The sequence below is a fragment of the Trematomus bernacchii genome, unplaced genomic scaffold, assembly GCF_902827165.1.
Source record: "Trematomus bernacchii unplaced genomic scaffold, fTreBer1.1, whole genome shotgun sequence".
Taxonomy (NCBI): domain Eukaryota; kingdom Metazoa; phylum Chordata; class Actinopteri; order Perciformes; family Nototheniidae; genus Trematomus; species Trematomus bernacchii.
In genome coordinates, this window is record NW_022987573.1 from 3700805 (window position 1) to 3719105 (window position 18301).

The 18301-nt window shown below is 44.3% G+C and overlaps 1 protein-coding gene across 1 annotated transcript in view; it reads left to right on the plus strand.

Annotated features, from left to right (window-relative positions):
- Positions 1 to 14489, plus strand: part of LOC117479455 (nuclear receptor coactivator 3-like) — a 62321-nt gene extending 47832 nt beyond the window's left edge. The window contains 19 exon segments of the mRNA XM_034126410.1: positions 642 to 824; positions 1586 to 1672; positions 1830 to 1970; positions 2418 to 2565; positions 3569 to 4083; positions 4174 to 5255; positions 5410 to 5481; positions 5483 to 5543; positions 6053 to 6211; positions 6632 to 6862; positions 7830 to 7935; positions 8053 to 8224; positions 8880 to 9206; positions 9417 to 9515; positions 10259 to 10441; positions 10443 to 10500; positions 11814 to 11991; positions 12117 to 12321; positions 13652 to 14489. Of these exon segments, the coding sequence (XP_033982301.1) occupies positions 642 to 824; positions 1586 to 1672; positions 1830 to 1970; positions 2418 to 2565; positions 3569 to 4083; positions 4174 to 5255; positions 5410 to 5481; positions 5483 to 5543; positions 6053 to 6211; positions 6632 to 6862; positions 7830 to 7935; positions 8053 to 8224; positions 8880 to 9206; positions 9417 to 9515; positions 10259 to 10441; positions 10443 to 10500; positions 11814 to 11991; positions 12117 to 12321; positions 13652 to 13663 (4019 nt within the window). The 3' untranslated portion in view covers positions 13664 to 14489.
- The last annotated feature ends 3812 nt before the right edge of the window (positions 14490 to 18301 follow it).

Genomic DNA, 18301 nt, shown 5'->3' on the forward strand with positions numbered 1-18301 from the left:
GTTTTTCTCTGTCCCAAGGCCTTGTGAAATCACCTCTCCCTATCCCCCCCCCCCAAAAAAACGTCTCGTTCTCCTGGGTCTTTTCTTGTATCTTCCCTGCACCTGCCAGACAGAAACCTCCCGCCGGCTCAAGGCCTCTGATAAGGCTTCACGCAGACCTTGGAGGACAGTTGGATGTCTCTCTGAAGTTTTCCTCTCCTTTCTCTCTCTCTCCCCCCCCCCCTGTGAAGGTGACCCCGTCTAAATGAGTGTGTGTGTGTGTCGTGATGAGAAGTCAGGGTCTAAATGAGGATAGATGGCTGAGTGTCCCTGGCCTCTGCCCGCTGCCGAGCGCACTGAGAGGGAGAGATATTGGAAATCGACACCTTGGCTACATTAATCCCATGGTCCATTTAGCCAGGCATCCGTACGGCAGGAGAGGCTTCTCAATTTAAGAGGGAAAATACATGTTGCAGTGTGTTTGTTGTTTTTTTCTTTGTGTGTGTGGATTCCCGGCAGGAAAAGGGTGTGAGCTGTTGTGGCGTCTGATTACAGGCAGTCCATTCATTCATTCATTCATTGCTACATTTAGTTTTCAGTCCCAGCTCCATTTTTACTCCCCAGTGTAAATGTATTTTTTGTTTGTGTTTCTTTTTTAATAGTAAATGGAGTGTCGTGGGGAAGCGAGGCAGCCCGACAGAAGAGTCACACCTTCACTTGCCGGATGCTGGTCAAGTTTGGCCACGCACACGGACCCATGGAGGAGGGGCCAGGAGGGCCGCGCTACGAGACCATGCAGTGTTTTGCTCTTACCCAGCCCAAGGCCATGATCGAGGAGGGGGAAGGTACGCTGGGGCGGTCACATAATAACACACATTTAGTTCATGATAAGAAGTCATTACTTGGAAAAACAATCACATTTGTTCTTTTTCACACTTATAAATATGTTTGGCTTATTGTTTTTTCACGGTTCATAGCTTTTTTTGTTATTTAAAAATGTATCTGCTGAAGGAGGAAGGTTTCTCTTCAGTTAAAACCCTCCAGTGCAGATATTTTGAGACTGGACTTTTCCACACAAATTATTATTCCAAGCTGAGTATTTTCTGGAGGGGAACTCTTAACAGAAAGTGAATATACAATTGGAAAATAAACAACTCTGGTGGAAAAGTTTGATTCTAAATGCAATGCAATAGCTGAACAAGCTCTTGTTTGTGTCCTTCTTAGAGGGACTTTAGTACATAATCATAAACTCTTTTGAATGTTCTCCCTATTTTCCTCTCCACTTTCGTACCATTACCAGAGGCGTTTCATAATATCAAATAGAAATTGAAAAAAATCCAGCACATTGCAAAGTCATGTGCAAAATGTAAACATGATACAAATAAGAGATGATTTGGTCATGGGACAACAACATCTTGTTTACACATGTCACATGTTTGGAAAAACTTGGGTTTGTTTAAAGGTGCAAAAATCTCTTGCCTCGTAAATAAAAAATGTTGTCTCATTTATCGCAGCAGAGTCAAGGAAAGTTGTTACAAGAAAAAGAGCCTTAAGCACATGCATCGATCATGAATCATTACTGACTCTCCTCTCCTTTCCTTTGCAGACCTGCAGTCATGTATGATCTGTGTGGCCCGTCGGGTGACAGCCATGGAGAGAACGGAGAGCTTCAACACTCGGCATGAGCTCTCAGGTGAGGAGCTGCGTACCCCTGGATGCTCAGTGAACAAACACAAAACGCACAAACAGGCTGTGAAGTTTTTTCTCCATGAACAGGTTTGACTCATCTCCTCATGCGTCTCCTTGTTTGCTTCCCTCCCCGCTCGTCCTCCTTCTGTCCTCCCTGGCAGGTAAACTGATCCAGATCGACCAGAACTCTCTGCGGGCGTCGATGCGTCCGGGCTGGGAGGATTTGTTGAGGCGTTGCATTCAGATGTTCCTGCAGCACAGTGACGGGCAGCCCTGGTCGCACAAACGCCACTACCATGAGGGTGCGTCACACACACAGACACACACACACACAGACACACACACCTGGAATCAACTGCTGAAGTACTTCAAACTTAGAGAATTCATCATGTAAATCGCTTTTAAATCCATAATGAAAGAGCTCATCAGGATGTCCCTGTATTTAATTAACTGTTTGCTTAGTAGTGTATTTCATCTTCTCTCTTACGAGGCTGTAGTTAAGTAGAAGTGTTTGTCTTTTATTTGTTGTTGCTCCCTATCTTGGCCAGGCCTCTCTTCAGGAAGAAACCCTGAAACACACACACTCCTCATACATCAGTGTATCAATATTGATCTCATGAATACAAATGTCTGAGCGCTACCACATTGATCCCTGCTGTAATCACAGGGTTGGTTCCAACATCAAGGCAGTGATTGATGACCTCTGTTATCAGGCTGTTCATTTGTCGTTTTTTTATCTGTCTGTGCAGCCTTCCTGCAGGGTCACGCTGAGACTCCCTTGTACCGCTTCTCCCTGTCCGACGGCACTCCAGTCACAGCCCAGACCAAGAGCAAACTGTACCGGCACCCAATGAGCAACGAGCCGCAGGGATTCATCTCCACACACCTTCTACAGAGGTCAGAAACTGAACATACAAACACTCCTTTCAGACACAGCAAAGGGTGTTTAATTGACTGTCTAGACCCCTTCCAGCACGTCCATGCAAGCTTTCATGCCACAGAAATAGCAGCTGAAGTAGCTCTTCTGACATCTTATGATCACTGAGAAAACACAACCCAGGAACTGATCATTTATAGAGACAACAGCAGAGGTAGGGGACTCCATTACATTACATGTCATTTGTTAGACGCTTTTATCCAAAGCGACTTACATACATTCAGTACTGTGGACAATCTCCAAAGGAGCAATTTGGGGTGAAGTGTCTTGCCCAGGGACACAACGACATGCTGACTGCAGTGGGACTCGAACTTGCTATCCCTTGATTCGAAGTCCATCATACTATCCACTGAGCCACAGCCTCCTTAACATGACTTGACGTCACCCTGGAGACCCAAATTTGACTTGCTTGACACTTACATGTTGTTCTTTACTTTTAAGATCGTCCCCACATTTATGCCAGCTAACTCCCTGATTCGGAGCAATTCAAAGTCTCAAAACCTCAGATTGCCCTACGATTTAGTACAGAAATGTCCCTCAGGGTGTAATATAGTAACGTTGGTCATCCCTAAACTTCTTCTAGAGGCATTATGAGATCAAGATTTGGTATTTATGGCTTGCATTTTTCTATTTGTTGTTTTCTAGTGTTTTCTAAGTGTTTATTTATGAATCGAATGCATGGGATATGATCCAATCAATGAATACATGTTAACCTTTTATTTAATAAAAAACATAATTTCCATTGCGTTTTATTTATATCACTTTTTAAATTATGTAAGTAATTGCATTGTAGATAAAAACAGTCATTTTTTAAATGGGACATTCAGCATTGACTTTGGTATGTTTGAAATTGGGGGAGAACATCATCATTTTCTATGACTCGACTTGACTTCATTCTCCCCACTGTTACCTTATAATTGTTTGTGACTTTCAAATGTTTGTTTGTTTTCTCCTTTTGTTCAGGGAACCCAGCGGCTACCGCTCAGCTCAGGGGGGAAACATGATGCCGAACACCATGAGACCACAGGGCATAGTAGGCCCAAACCCCAATGCCCAAATGAACATGAACACCGGTGGGGGGATGGGCATGGGGGGCATGAGCAGGGGCTTCGGCATGAACGAGCAGGGCCACATGGGTCACATGGGTCCGATGGGAGGCAGCTCTATGTACGGAGGCAGCGGTGGCGGCGGAGGAAGTGGAGGTGGAGGCATGGGCAGCCGCATGATGCAGATGAATCACATGGGGCAGATGAATCAGGGGGGGCACATGAATCAGATGGGTCCCATGAATCACCCGGGCCAAGGCATGCAGCAGCACCCACAGCAGCCCCCGTTTCAGAGCAGCGGGGGGTTCGGGCTAAGCGGCATGAACAGCCCTTCAGGAAGCCCCAGAATGGGTGGCCCCCAGCCGGGACTCCTGATGTCCCCCCGAAACAGAGGGAGCCCAAAGATGGGCGCGAATCAGTTCTCACCTGGAGGTAAGCCAGTCAGTGTGTGGTTCATTAGCATCAGTTATTTATTAATATATTGGCTTGTTTTTTCATTTTGACTTATGTTTTCTTTTCCAGGTATGCACTCTCCCATGAGCGGCATCGTCAGTGGTGGAGGAAGTGGAGGAAGCACCACCACCTTCTCCAGCAGCTCCTTAAACGCCCTACAAGCGATCAGTGAAGGAGTCGGCAGCTCCCTCCCCTCCACCCTAACGTCCCCCTCGCCAGCCCACAAACCAGACAGCTCGCCCAGCATCCACTCTTCCTCTCAGCCAAGCCAGCCGCCCAAACCGGGCCCAGACGGCTCCAAAAGCCCAGCGGGAGGCTTGGGGCCCGGCGACCATCACCACCCCATGCACCATCACCACCCTCATCAGCACCCTCAGGCTGAGAGTTCTGCAGACCGACCCGACAACCAGGCAGCTACAGCGACTAAAGAGTCTGCAGAGGGAAGCAACGATGCGGGGGTGGCGAGCACTGAACCCTCTCGGAGGTTGCCGGACAGTAAGGGGCATAAGAAGCTGCTGCAGCTGCTGACCTCTCCGACCGAGGAGCTGGGGATAGGTGGCGGCGGGTCATCAGGGCCGCCTGTACCTCCTCCACCAGCCAGCAGCAGCACTCCTGCAGGCTCAGACAGTAAAGACCCCACTGGAGGCATGACGAGCCCCTCCTCGACTGGAGTCTCCTCTTCATCAACCGGTGCCAATCCGGGCCAGGCGACCGGGCCAGGGGCTTTGGCAGCATCACTTTCCTCAGCGCACTACACTGGCTCCCTGCAAGAAAAGCACAAGATCCTCCACAAGCTTCTTCAAAATGGAAACACTCCAGATGACGTAGCTAAGATCACAGCCGAGGCCACGGGGAAGGTGACGCTCGGGGGCCAGGAGGGCGGCGAGGCAGGAGGAGGGGCAGGGGCCGGGCCGGGGATGGTCACGGAGCCCAAGCAGGAGCAGCATAGCCCCAAGAAGGAGAAGACCCACGCCCTCCTCCACTACCTTCTCAACAAGGATGACTCCAAAGAGCCAGTGGATGTCAAGCCCAAACTGGAGGATCTAGATGTGAAGGGAGCCCCGGGGGCCGCTGGCGGTCCCGCACGGGGTGGACCTGGATCTGCACCCGAACATCCTGAGAGCAAGATCAAGTCAGAACCACCGGATGATGTATGATGGTTTTTTTGTTCTGATATGATTAAATAAGTGCAAAATCATACTTTAATGTACATTTAGCTGGCCATGCATAGAGCTCATTGACTCACTGCCCGTGGTCTTCAAAGACTTTTACGTAATAACTCATTTGCTCTATTTTTATATCCAGTTGCATAACCTGGAGTCTATCCTCGGAGATTTGAGGGGTTCAAGCTCTGACTTTTACCCGGATCAGAGCGGAGGGTGGAGGGGCGAACGACACAGGAAGCAAACCCCAGGGTTGCCTTGACGACAGCCTGCAGGGTAAGTGGTTAAAGGATCAAAGCTTACAGGAAGTGACATTTTGACGCAGAGCAGGAGTCAATATAAAATGCCAGTAAACTACATCTGGCATCATCACATGCTGAATTATGTTTTTACTCCTAGAGCTTCTTCTCTGGAGCACACAAGCTTCACTATATTGGCCCTTTCCCCCAGGCTATGCTTTTATTTTAAGGAGAAAATAAATGTGTTTTTCATTAAATATAGAGAATCTAATATTTGAATGGAAATTCAATTCTTAGATAGCAATTGTGTTTCTATGTCATTATCATAGCAGTAATATATCCGATGAAGTAATTTGAATTTGAAAGTATATTTATTTTCATTTCTTTTTATATTTATGCAACAAAACGTCCATAAATCCATCAATTAGTCATACACTATTTTTTAAAGTTTGAAAAAATAAATTCCGCCAACCACCCCTAATTTTGTGCAACACCAATATTATTCTCCGTATTTCTGATCAATTAGTTTATACTTTTTGTGCACAGGAAATGCCGGAATGGGCCCGGGGCCTCGGGGTCCCTTCCAGAGGGCCATGTCCATGGATGGGAAGCCTCCTGCCGGGCCTGTGGGAGCGGGAAGACGCCCCATGCTCATCAAGCAGGAGAACATGATGGGCAGCCCGGACGGCTACCCAGGAAACATGGGTGAGTGTTTCAGTGGCACAATATCAATTTCAGCACAATTTCTCTCACCGCTCTCTAGTTAGGGACTTCACTTTCATATTGTATTATTGGATAACTTATATACTTATCTTACAGACACCGATTTAAAGGGAAAGTTCACAAATCCAAAATATGGTTCTCTAAGCAGTATGAATTTTGCAAAGAACAATGTAGTTATATTGTATTAGAGATAAGGCAGGCATATCTACGGTCAATACCTCCAACACTCGCACACCAAAACAATCTAAATGTATAAATAGCGCTAAAAACAAGAGACGTGAATGTTTGTTTGTTTTATTGGAGGTTAACCGTATTTTTGAGGACCATGGATGTGCCGAACAGATCTCCTCAAACTCTTTTATGATACTCACTCATGAATATCTGGTGTTTATGTATAAACAGGACCAATGAACAGGGGCATGGTTCCCCAGCGGTCGCCCATGGGGGGGTCAGCGGACTGGGGCATGTCCCGCTCAGGTGCCAGCCCTGTGGGTTCAGCAGGACACCCCTCCATGATGCGTCCCGGCATGGAGTACAGCAACAGCAAGGGCATGATGTCAGGACCCATGATCGGCCGCTCCAACAGCGTACCGGGCACCAGGTCCATGCTGCAGCAACAGCTGATGGATATGGGTACGTCTATAATACTCTATTGGTGCTGGACAAATGATCCGAGACACAGTTATTTAATATGTACCAAAAAACAGGTACAGTGGAAGCTTATAGCTCAGTTTTTAAAGGCATTTGTACATAAATCTAATACAAATCTGGATCTTATAATACCTTTAGATTAAGTTTAGGGATTACCAAAGTTACCATATTACAGTACAAACAACACCCTGAAGTACATTTCATTCTGTACGAAATTGTACGGCAATCTGAGGTTTTGAGACTTTTAATTGTATTATGACTAGGAAAATAATTATTACAAATAAAAAGGTATAAATCCTTATAAAATATATATGTTTTTAGTCTGCTGTACAACAGACACTGTTTAAGCAGACCTTTATTTAACATGGTAAAGAATTCAAAAGAGTCAAATCATGAAGGCACAATGAGCTACTTTAGAAGTTATTCTATAATGAGGAGACCTTAAAGGTGGGGTAGGTAAGTTTGAGAAACCGGCTCGAGATACACTTTTTGTTATATTCCATGGAATGCTCTTAACATCCGAGAGCAATGAATATTTTAAGTGCTTTGACAAAAAATCCATTCAAAAATGTCATCTGTGGAAGCTGTAATACTGTAAAAAGTACGACCAATCATTTTAGCCGGCCCGGCTAAAATAACTGGATGGCCTACCTGCCTGTCAGCCTTCCATCTGTGCACAAACTTATCTCGTGCCCTCATTGGTCATGTGCGCGTTCGTGTGTGTTGGAGGAGGGGCTCTGTAAGGAAGTGGCAGATTTGTTCCGGCTGTGTATTTTCAAATTCTAGCGCACTCGAGCTGGTTTCTCCAAAATTACCTACCCCACCTTTAACTATATGTGGACGAATACATACTACACTTACCCTGTTCATCACACCCAACCTGCACAACCTGTAGCTGCTGACTACCTGTATGTGAATAAATCAAATATGTAATGTCTCCGTGGTGTAGGAAGCTCTGCCGACATGGGGATGGGGATGAGCCCCTTCAGTCAGCAGGGCCAGCCCAACCAGTCCTCCTCCTGGCCCGACGCCATAATGAGCATGGACGGTACCAGGTCAGTGCAACATCCCTCATCCTCTGTATTCATTCCTGATGAGCTGCTCGGGAGTACATCATGTAATATAACAGGAGGTTTGAATCAGCCTCATGAGTGTCTGTTTGTGCCTTGTAGACGACAGTTTGGAAACGTCTTAGATGATCTCCTGGTGCCTCCCACCACCAGTGAGGGTCAGAGCGACGAGCGGGCGCTTCTGGACCAGCTGGACTCTCTGCTCAACAACACGGACGGCATCGCTCTGGAGGAGATCGACCGAGCGCTGGGTATCGCAGACCTCGTCAGCCAGGTGGGTCTGCAGAATTATTTTACAAATATGGATTGAAAAATATCAATTACTCGCTCTGTGTAAGCTTCAAGACTTGGTCTTCTCGTATGCCTCGCTGCTGAATGAAAATCTGAAAATGTAATTGATCAAATAAAGTATATGAGGGGCCTCTGTTTAAAACAGCACATGCAGTATAAATCATATAAATGTTATGCTCACCACTTCCCAAGCACGTGCATTTTTGATAAAACCTTACTATGTGCATTAACAGTCTTACCCATGTGTTCGGGAAGTATTGAGCATACGCCTGGGAAAGCGAGACTTTGATTATACTGCACAAGTTGTGAGGGATCTTATTAATAAATGTTTTGATATAGTGTATTCCTTTTACCACGCTTTCATCCTTGTGCATTCTAGATCTTTCTAGAAGCTAATTGAACGTAGAAACGATCCGTCTGCATGCCATGACTCATAAGTGAGCCTAACGTTAATCTTTGCATTAGATATTTCAGTCATGACTCGCCGTGTTCAGACTCTCTCTGAAGGAAGATGGATGAGCCCAGCGGGATCTGTCTGTGCTGCTTAGAAAAAGACAATTACAGAACCAACCAATTGGAAATGAATCAATTAGATGGAGAGGTTTGACAAAGTTCTTCTTTTGTCTTGTCTGCTCCAGAACCAGGGAAGTGAGCAGCAGCTGGAGTCTTTTCCAGGGCAGGACCCGTCCATGGTGCTAGATCAGAAGCCCCTCTATGGACAGGGCTACCCCGGACCCCCCACCATGCCCATGCAGTCTGGCTATGGAGGGAACCCCATGCAGGGCCAGGCCCAGCAGGGGGGGTTCGGGCCCATGCTGTCTCAGATGGGCCAAGGTGGGAGCTTCCCTGGAATGGGTGGGATGGGCGGCATGGGTCACCCTCGTGCCAACATGATGAGACCCAGGATGATGACTGCCAACAAGCCCATGAGGCTGCAGCTGCAGCAGAGGCTGCAGGGCCAGCAGGTACAGGAGGCTCACGGTTTACATGCAAACAATTACGTTTTAACAAGACCCAAACTAATGCAATGAATCACCATCATCAAGTTGCACCGTTCATTTCAGCATACACAGTATATATACATTTTCTGCAAATATATAGTAAGTATATATACAAGTGGGTCAGGGTCAGAGAATCATTTGCTCCTCCATCTTTAATGGGTTTTTTCTCCTCAGTTCATGAATCAGACACGGCAGGGCATGGGCATGAAGATGGAGAACCCAGGAGGAAACCCTGGCATGAGGCCAGGCATGCAGCCTGGCATGGGAGGACAGGTAGATGACGTAAATATACTTTATATTAAGGACGAATCACTGAAATACTGATTTTGAAATATGAGATGATCATATCAAAGATTATGGTTTAATTTCCTCATCAGGGTCAAGTTTGACACTAATAGTAGTTCACACTTAAAACCCCTTTATATGGTGGGCTTAATCAGAATGTGGTACTGATCCTTTCATTAAATCTGTTCAACATACTGACTGACTCGACAGATCCTGTGGCTTCTTCAGCTAGAGCTGGAATACATCACCTGCTGTGGCTTTTTAGGAGTCTTATTTTTTTAGATGTACTTATGTCCAGAGAGATTAAAATTGCCAGTAGTTTGAAGGTTTCATGGCCACGACATTCCTTATATATTTATCATGTCTAGTATATTGTCAAAAGACAGACAGGTGCTGCAGTGTTCAGCTCCGATGCTGCTCTGTTGACTTTAATTTGTTAGAGTTGTTACAGTCTGTAAAATATTACTTTTATGTTTGTATTTTCCTTTTCTTTAAGTGATGCAACAATTGGAACATATTTGACTGTTGTAGTCTAATGGAATTTAAAACATAAGCCTTTCTTATCCACCTTTCATCCAAATTACCATGTTTGTCCAAGAGACCTTATCACTCACCTACTATTTACATTACACGCTGTATATTTTATAGCATACACACTTTATTAACGCTCCAAATATATCTATACCACATGCAAACCCTCCTCAACTTCTCTGATTATGTGTTTCGTGCAGCCGGGCTTCATCAACGCTCAGATGATGGCTCAGCGCAGCAGGGAGATGGTCACCATGCAGATGAGGAGGCAGCGGATGATGATGCTGATGCAGCAGCAGCAGGCCGCCGCCGCCGCAGCCGCCGCGGGGGGGTTCAGTCCTCCTCCAAACGTCACGGCTCCTGGGGGCATGGAGAGCCCGATGGGGGGGGCCGACCATGGGCCAGCCGGGGCCGCAGCAGTTCGGCTACGGGGGGAGCTATGGTGAGTTTACTGAGGCTGGTGCATCACTGATTACTGCTGCTCCCTGGTGGGGAGTCGGTGCACTGCAGGGGTCTTCTTCACATTTGTCATTAGATTGGAGGATTGGAAGATTTATGTTGAAAAAATACCATCCCTCGCTCTGTTTTTTTATAGTCAGGCCAAACGTTGTTATTAAAGGGATAGTAAGTATCAGAACACATTATAAGGCAAAAGGATCGCTATCCATCTTGATTTACCATCTTTATATATATTTTTTAACACATTTCAATTGAGATTTAGGTCTTGAATCTATTACTAAACATACACTTGATCAATATCAGTCAATACCTGTGTATAAAATATTTAAATTATTTAAATTAAAAAGGGAGAGAAGGTCAAATAGACACCTGTGGATTCATGATACCATTATTTTTACTTAAAGGGGACCTATCATGCAAAATGCACTTTGTGATGTCTTTTATACATAAATATGTGTCCCCGGTGTGTCGGGGAACTCACGCAGCGTCAGAAAATAAAACCCTCTCTCTTTTCCTCCGTACCCAAATCTTTTAAAAACGGGTATACAACGAGCGGATACAGATTTGCTGCCGATCTGACGTCAAATCGGCAGCGGACCCACAGAAAGTTGCTATCAGAAACAATGCCTGACGTGTTTTGGACGTAATCTCGTCTTTGTTTACATTAGCAAGCCTCGCTAACACTCAGAGCTAACCTGTACTGAAGAGCACATGTGTTTAAAAAGCAGGAAATAAAAAAAGGAACTCACCTTGTGATAAACCCGCAAGAGAAAAGGCATTTGAGCTCCATACTGTTTCAGAAATAATCCTTGATGTGGTTTAGAACAGGATGGCGTTTTATCACAGCAGAATTTAACTTTATCTCCGCTATAATTCTGATCAGGCATTAGCTCCGCCTCCTCTTTTTTCTTTTTTCAAGCTAAGGACCCAAAATCTGCGTTTCTCTAACGGGGCTGCAAAAGAGGGGTATGAGCAGTATGAGGCATGGCTACAATGGGTGAACTGTTTGGTATTTTAAGCAAAAAACTTCACAGACATGTTTTGTACAGGTATGGCCCTACAATATATTTTTCCAATATAGCATAATAGGTCCACTTTAAATGATTAGAGTGTAGTCTTTCATCTCCAGGATAATAGTTTCCATGTTAGTACTATGCATTGTACCCTGTGTAAGTTCCATACTAACAACATTGAAAAAAGTGTAAAATAGTGCATATTGATGGTTAGTTATTCCTTCAGTTATGTATTTCCTGTAAATAGAGGACTGAGCTGATGCTGGATGATTTCTCTCCACAGGGATGGGCCAGCAGGGAGACCCCTCGTTCGGCCCAGCAGGCGGCAGTCCTCCTAACGCCATGATGCCCGGCCGCCTGGGGCCTCCGAACCCCATGATGCAACAGCACCCGCAGGGCGGTCCCATGTACCAGGGGGCGGAAATGAAAGGCTGGTCGCAGGGAGGCATGGGACGCACCAGGTAGGAAATCACACACATCTACAACAGGTGCTACAACTCAGTGCTGTCAGGTAAGGGAGAACCTTTGTCTTCAGTTCTTATTTCTTAAATGCAAACTTGTTCTTCCTGTCGCTCTCCCTCTCCAGCTCGTACCCTCAGCAGCAGTTTGGGCAGCAGGGACCTCCAGGGCAGCAGCAGTTTGGGCAGCAGGGGAACCCGGGCCAGTATGGGGGCATGATGATGAACGGGGGGATGCCAGCCAGCGGAGGAGGAGGTCACATGGGCCAGATGGGAGGGCAGATGGGAATGAACCCCATGGTGATGGGACGCATGCCGATGGGGCCTGATCAGGTGGGTGCAGAGCGGAGGAGAGTCTGAAAAAACTGGTTTTATTTATTCAAATTTGTTGTAACACAATACTGACAAGCCTATGTCTACACTAAAGGGTTATTGCTTTGATCTCTACTCCTTTCCATAGTGAGTGTATTTCTTGTTATAGCAGTTTCATTGTAAGAGATGGGGAGTCTTATGGCGCAGTTCCACTGCAGCGCGGAGCTCGCTTTAAGCGTGCCGTGTCGTGCCGTCCCCTTTTTTGGTTGTGCTTCCACTAGGCCTAGTTCCGGCGCGGCACGGCGCGGGGCCACTTTTTCACCTCTTTTCTGGCCCTAGAAAATTGTGGTTCTATCGGGGCCAACAAACAGGGCTGAGTCGGGCTGAGTATGCTAAACTAGAGAGAGGAGCGCTGGCAAGAGGGCTAGAACTACAACAAGATGGACATATTTGACCGTGATTTAATTGTAATACACGTTTCAAAATGATGCCGAAGTAACAACATACTGATACCGGTTAGTAAAAACCATGAATTAATGCTTTGTCAAGTCTGCAGACAGACGGCAGGCGAAAAACCTTTTAAAATGCGTGTTTTTCTAGATGGAGATTGGCTAAGCTAACGCAGTATATGCTCTGACCGTCCACACTCACAACAACGGCCTATACAGACATAAATAAAGCAGCGACTGTATTCACCATGACACAGGCAGTCTGTGGTGTGTACTTGTTTAACTTTTGTCGAGTTTCTGAACATATATAAGGAGCTGTGAGCTCTGAGTGCTAACAGCTAACGGCTGTGTTGTTTTTCTGGGGTTCTCATTGAAGATGACGTCACGGCTCCGCCTACACTGCGTTACTATAGTAACTACCCCAGTTCCTAAACTGTAATGGAAGCGCAGCATGAAGTGAGTCGGCCCTGTTAAGGCCCAACGCGGCCAAGCCGTACCGAGCTGTACCGAGTGTGGCCGAGGCCGACCGTGTAGTGGAAATGCGCCATTAGTTAGTTCAATTTAGTCGGTATCAACCAAATGTAGTCTTTTATTATCAATTTCCGGTTTCTGTTAATATAGCTCTGCTTTGGCTCAGCAAAGAAACACAGTCTGTTTCCATCGACCTGTTTTCATGCCAATTTCTTTTTTCATTTTTCATATATATTTAAATCAGGATGAAGAAGTTTTATCAGCTTAACTTCAGATAAATACGGGGGATTTATCCTTTTTGCTTAAATGAAATTTGCTTTAATAAGATGTTCTTTCTGGCAGCTGTTAATGACAGGCTACACTTGTGATCAGTTGCAGTTCTATTGCACACTTTTCTTTATTCCTTTCTCTCTTCTCTCCCCGCAATCTAGAAATACTGCTGAGCATCGTGACAGGAGCATGTGTCTCGCTGTGACAGGACACGGCTGCAGCCCTGGAGTGTGTGTGTGTGGAGGAGCAGGTGTTGTGTGTCTGTGTGCAGTGCTGCACACCCACCAGACGGGGGGGGTGAACTTCCTTTGGACTCATGGCCAGTAATCAGTCTGGCAACCTGAGGGAAAGCAGACAGACTGTCACACACATATGTTAAAACATGCAGCGTTCATGAAAATCAGAAACACTGTGATACATTTACATTAATCCTCAGACAGCTCTGTCATTCCCCAGTTGTAGTTTAATATTCCTCTCTTTATGATCGGTGTGTGCGTCTCGGTAAACACAAACCGCTCCCTGGACCAAACCGTGAAGGTGGACAGACACTCGAGCAGATCACACTGCGACTTGGACGAAAGTGTTAAGACATCCTCTCCTCTGTCGAATGTACCATGCAGCTGTGTTCAGATTCAAAATGTGGGATTCCTCTCTTGTTTCTGAACTCTGTGGGATTTTCTTCCCCCGCCATCCCTCCACTGCTCCTGGAGGATCCCTAAAGTAAACGTGGTTCAAGATGAAGAGACATCAGATTGTGACACTCAGATGAATGTCATTAGGCAGTAGCACATTGTTTCCTTCTCCAGGACGCCGCTCAAGTACGAGTGAATTACTTGTTGGCTGATTGCACTTTAAGGAAAGGCTAACATCAAAAGGATTGTGGCAATACAGAGGCCTTTACCCAAGAATTAATGCATTTCAGCAGTTGTTTATTTTGGTGTGTGTGTGTGTGTGTGTGTGTGTGTGTGTGTGTGTGTGTGTGGTGTGTGTGTGGTGGTTGTGTGTGTGTGTGTGTGTGTGGTGTGTGTGTGTGTGTGTGTGTGTGTGTGTGTGGTGTGTGTGTGTGTGTGTGTGTGTGTGTGTTGTGTGTGTGTGTGTGTGTGTGTGTGTGTGTGTGTGTGTGGGTGTGTGTGTGTGTGTGTGTGTGTGTGTGTGTTGTGTGTGTGTGTGTGTGTGTGTGTGTGTTCTCTCCAACCGTTCCTCTCCGGGTAATGGGGGCTGTTGTTTGGAAATGGGTAACTTTGATGATCTTTGTTCTAAAGTGGGAACCAGTAGAAAGGCGGCAAGCACAGATTTTATCCAACGCTCTCATCTACAGAGGTACCAATTTATTACAACAAACCATTTTAAAGTAATTTTAAAAACTCTCTTGAGACAAACAGACTTCTATAAATGTTCAAAACTTAACTTATATTTATAAAGTTTCATTAACATGATCATTTTATCTTTCCAGAGGTAGTTTTTAAATCCAAAATGTGCTGATATTTTGGTTACCTCGCACCAATTAACAGTGTTATTACAAATGCAGAAATGAAATTGATTGCCAATTATGAAATGATGTCTATATTAGCTCCCACTGTAAGAGAGAAGTGTGTGTTAGATTTCTAGCAATAATCCTTCCTCCTGGTTTTCCTCTGAGGACAAATGAAGTATCATTTACTCAAAGCGATGGCACTGCAGTATTAGACATGATGTCTTGTTTGGAGCTTTTTGTTTTTCTTTTGTCTGTGAATATGAATTGTAAATAAGCTTCAAATGTACTATATATAAATATATATATGCTTTTGTAGGTCACATACTGTTTTTGCACAGATTGTAAGGCTTGATATTTAAAAGTGTAATTTTCTTAATCCGTCATAGGTCAGCTTTTATTTTCAATACTTTAAGCATTGTTTGGAAAGTAAGGGCCTCCTTTTTGTAAGCAGTACGTGTAGATTTTCTTTCATACTGCCACCTTCTTTCTCTCAGAAAGCACTCTTTATTTTCTGAGGATATTGTCTTAGCAAAAGAGGTGCTAGTGTGTAATTTCTTTTCTAAATAAATTATTTTTCTTCTGTCAAAAAAAATGCCTATACAAAAAGAGTTGACACATGATTGTGTTAGGCTTCTCGAGGCCCGGATGTCTTACCAGTATGTGGGGTTGATGTGTTCTGAACCTCATGCTTCCATGTGTGACTTTCACTCCTGAGATTTCTGTGCTCAGAATTTTGCAGAAATGATCGTTCGGCCTCAGATACGAGACTTCGGAAATCAGACCCACCGTATAACTGTCCATAAGTCCATTTGGTCCGTTTACAGATGTTTTAACATGAAGTAGTTTAAACCCCTTATTACCTGATAACTGACTTTTTTCTTTGCCTTAATTTTCATTTTATTTCCTGTGAAGCTTATGTTGAGAAATCTACCTTTGAACACATGCTCAATCCAAAGATTTTTGTTTGTCATTCTGCTGTGCGTAGAAACAGTTCCCGACGTAGAACGTGCAAGTACTCCCGTGTGCTTTAACTGTCGCACATAACCTATAATATACATTAAACTAGATATGTTTAATTGCATTTTATCCCCATCCGTATGACATAGAGTAGAGACGAGTCTGCTGAGGTGGTTTGAGTTTTTTGTTTGTAAAAGTTTCTTCCTTTCTGTAGAACTTATGGCCAGTTGAATTGTGGTGCTGCAGACGGTTCTTTCACAAGAGAATGTCGATGTTTTCTAAGCTGGAAAGAAGGTTTCATGATTGATGTCATTTTGTCTCCGAATAATAGCTTGGAGTTGTTTTAGTTTTGTTTAACCCCAGTCTCAATGAAGCGTATGAAATCTACCAATGTAAACAAAAAAAAAGTATGTGTTTTGCTTTAAAGGAAACGATCTCCTGTCAGTGCATCGTTGGAGCTAAAGAAAAGAGAAAACACATCTGGGAAACATACAGTCATTATTACAGGATGTAAAATACTATTGCATTTCTTTTTCTTACCTTGTTTCTTGATGTTAATATCGATGTAAATACAAATTTATATTTAAACATTAAAATGTCTCTGTTGTTTTTTATGCTTTCAAACATTTTGTACATGACAATCATTACAATAGAAACAAGACCTCAAGAGTAGATGACTGGAGTCTGCCAGTGTGTGTGTGTGTGTGTGTGTGTGTGGGGGGGGGGATGGGAGGTATAGACAAGAGGAAATAAAGTGTGAAGGACATCTGTGTGGCAAATCCTCAGAAGTGAATTGAAGAAGACGAGAGCCTGCTGTCAGTGACGTCGGGCTTCGTGCTGCCGTCTGCAGCCTCGCTTTAATCTGCCTTTTGTTTCCTGCAACCGGTCTCCTCCCCTGTGGAAGCTTTTGTCATAAATCATCCCACTTTTCTTCCCCTTCTCCTACTGGTTTTGCGCCCCTAGGAAAGATCTCACACCTCCAGGCTGTCCCAACCCTGCTACTGCTGCTGCTGTTAGACTACAGAGCCCCGTCAGCCCCGCAGAGCTTTAAATAACTTTTAGATTTGAGTGTCATCTGTAATACAATTACAGTCTCAGTTTAAGTTAAGCTGCCAGGTTGTCTCTTTCAACCCTTTGTAGCTGGGGAAATGGTGTGTGGCATTTTTTGTTTCACTTTTGTTTGAATGCAGTGGGGATTCTATGCGTTCTGTCAAAAAATAATGAAGTGTTTCATTTCTTTATAACTGTTTGATCTTTTATTTTCTGTCTCACCAGCGGCAACAATTAAGATAACATAAGATAAGATAGGACTTTATTTATCCCGAAGGAAATTGTTGTGCCAGAGTAACAAAAATACAATAAACACAGCAGCATAATAATAATAAAACTGTACACTAACAGTGCAGTACAAAGAGCAATTCAATATCTCCAGGAAACATAGACGGTCACATAATTAATGTAAATATTAACAGTATTTAGTAGTGCAAAAAAAACGTAGTGGCAGATACGTAATTGCACGTTAATTATTGTCATGATGAAACTGACTGAAGTTGATGATCCTGACTTCTTCACTATAGCGCTACCAGCAGGTTTACAGTTTGTTAAGAAGTAAAAGTTGTAATAAAAGTATTACCAAGGTTGCCAAATACAAATATGACATTTTACTCAATGCAGCTGTCTCATTCTTTTTTTTACAATAAATTGTATATTTGTATATATATGTATATAGTATATTTGTTTTGTATCCAAACAAGTCTATAAAAGTTAGGATTGGACAAAAAAAGTGTGATAAAGAATGTGCTCTAGTTTATAGTCACCCATATGCTCTCTGTCAGACCCAGGATCAACCCCACACCTGTGGAAACCCCTCATAAATTAAAAATGATTGGCACAAATTGAGTCCTAAAATATTAACAGATGTCAGTTTCTCTTTCTTGTAGTATTAACTTCCTTATAGTATTAACTTGCTCACAGTCTACTACCAATCTGAAGTATCTACAGTCAGTTTATCAACAGAATATCAAATATATAACTACTTATAATAATCTCCTATGAAAGGCAACGTTTTTAATGATAGTGAAGATTTATTCGTTTCAGTTGCTTTTTTGTGGGGGCTTTCCTGTGTGTGTGTGTGTGTGTGTGTGTGTGTGTGTGTGTGTGTGTGTGTGTGTGTGTGTGTGTGTGTGTGTGTGTGTGTGTGTGTGTGTGTGTGTGTGTGTGTGTGTGTGTGTGTGTGTGTGTGTGTGTGTGTGTGTGTGTGATGGAGGCGGGATGCGCCAATGGAAGAGTCGCACCGCTCGTCCATTGGATCAGATGCGCAGGGGGCGAACACAAGACGCGCCCACCGAGCCTTAAAGACTTTTTCCCTCCGAGACAGGAG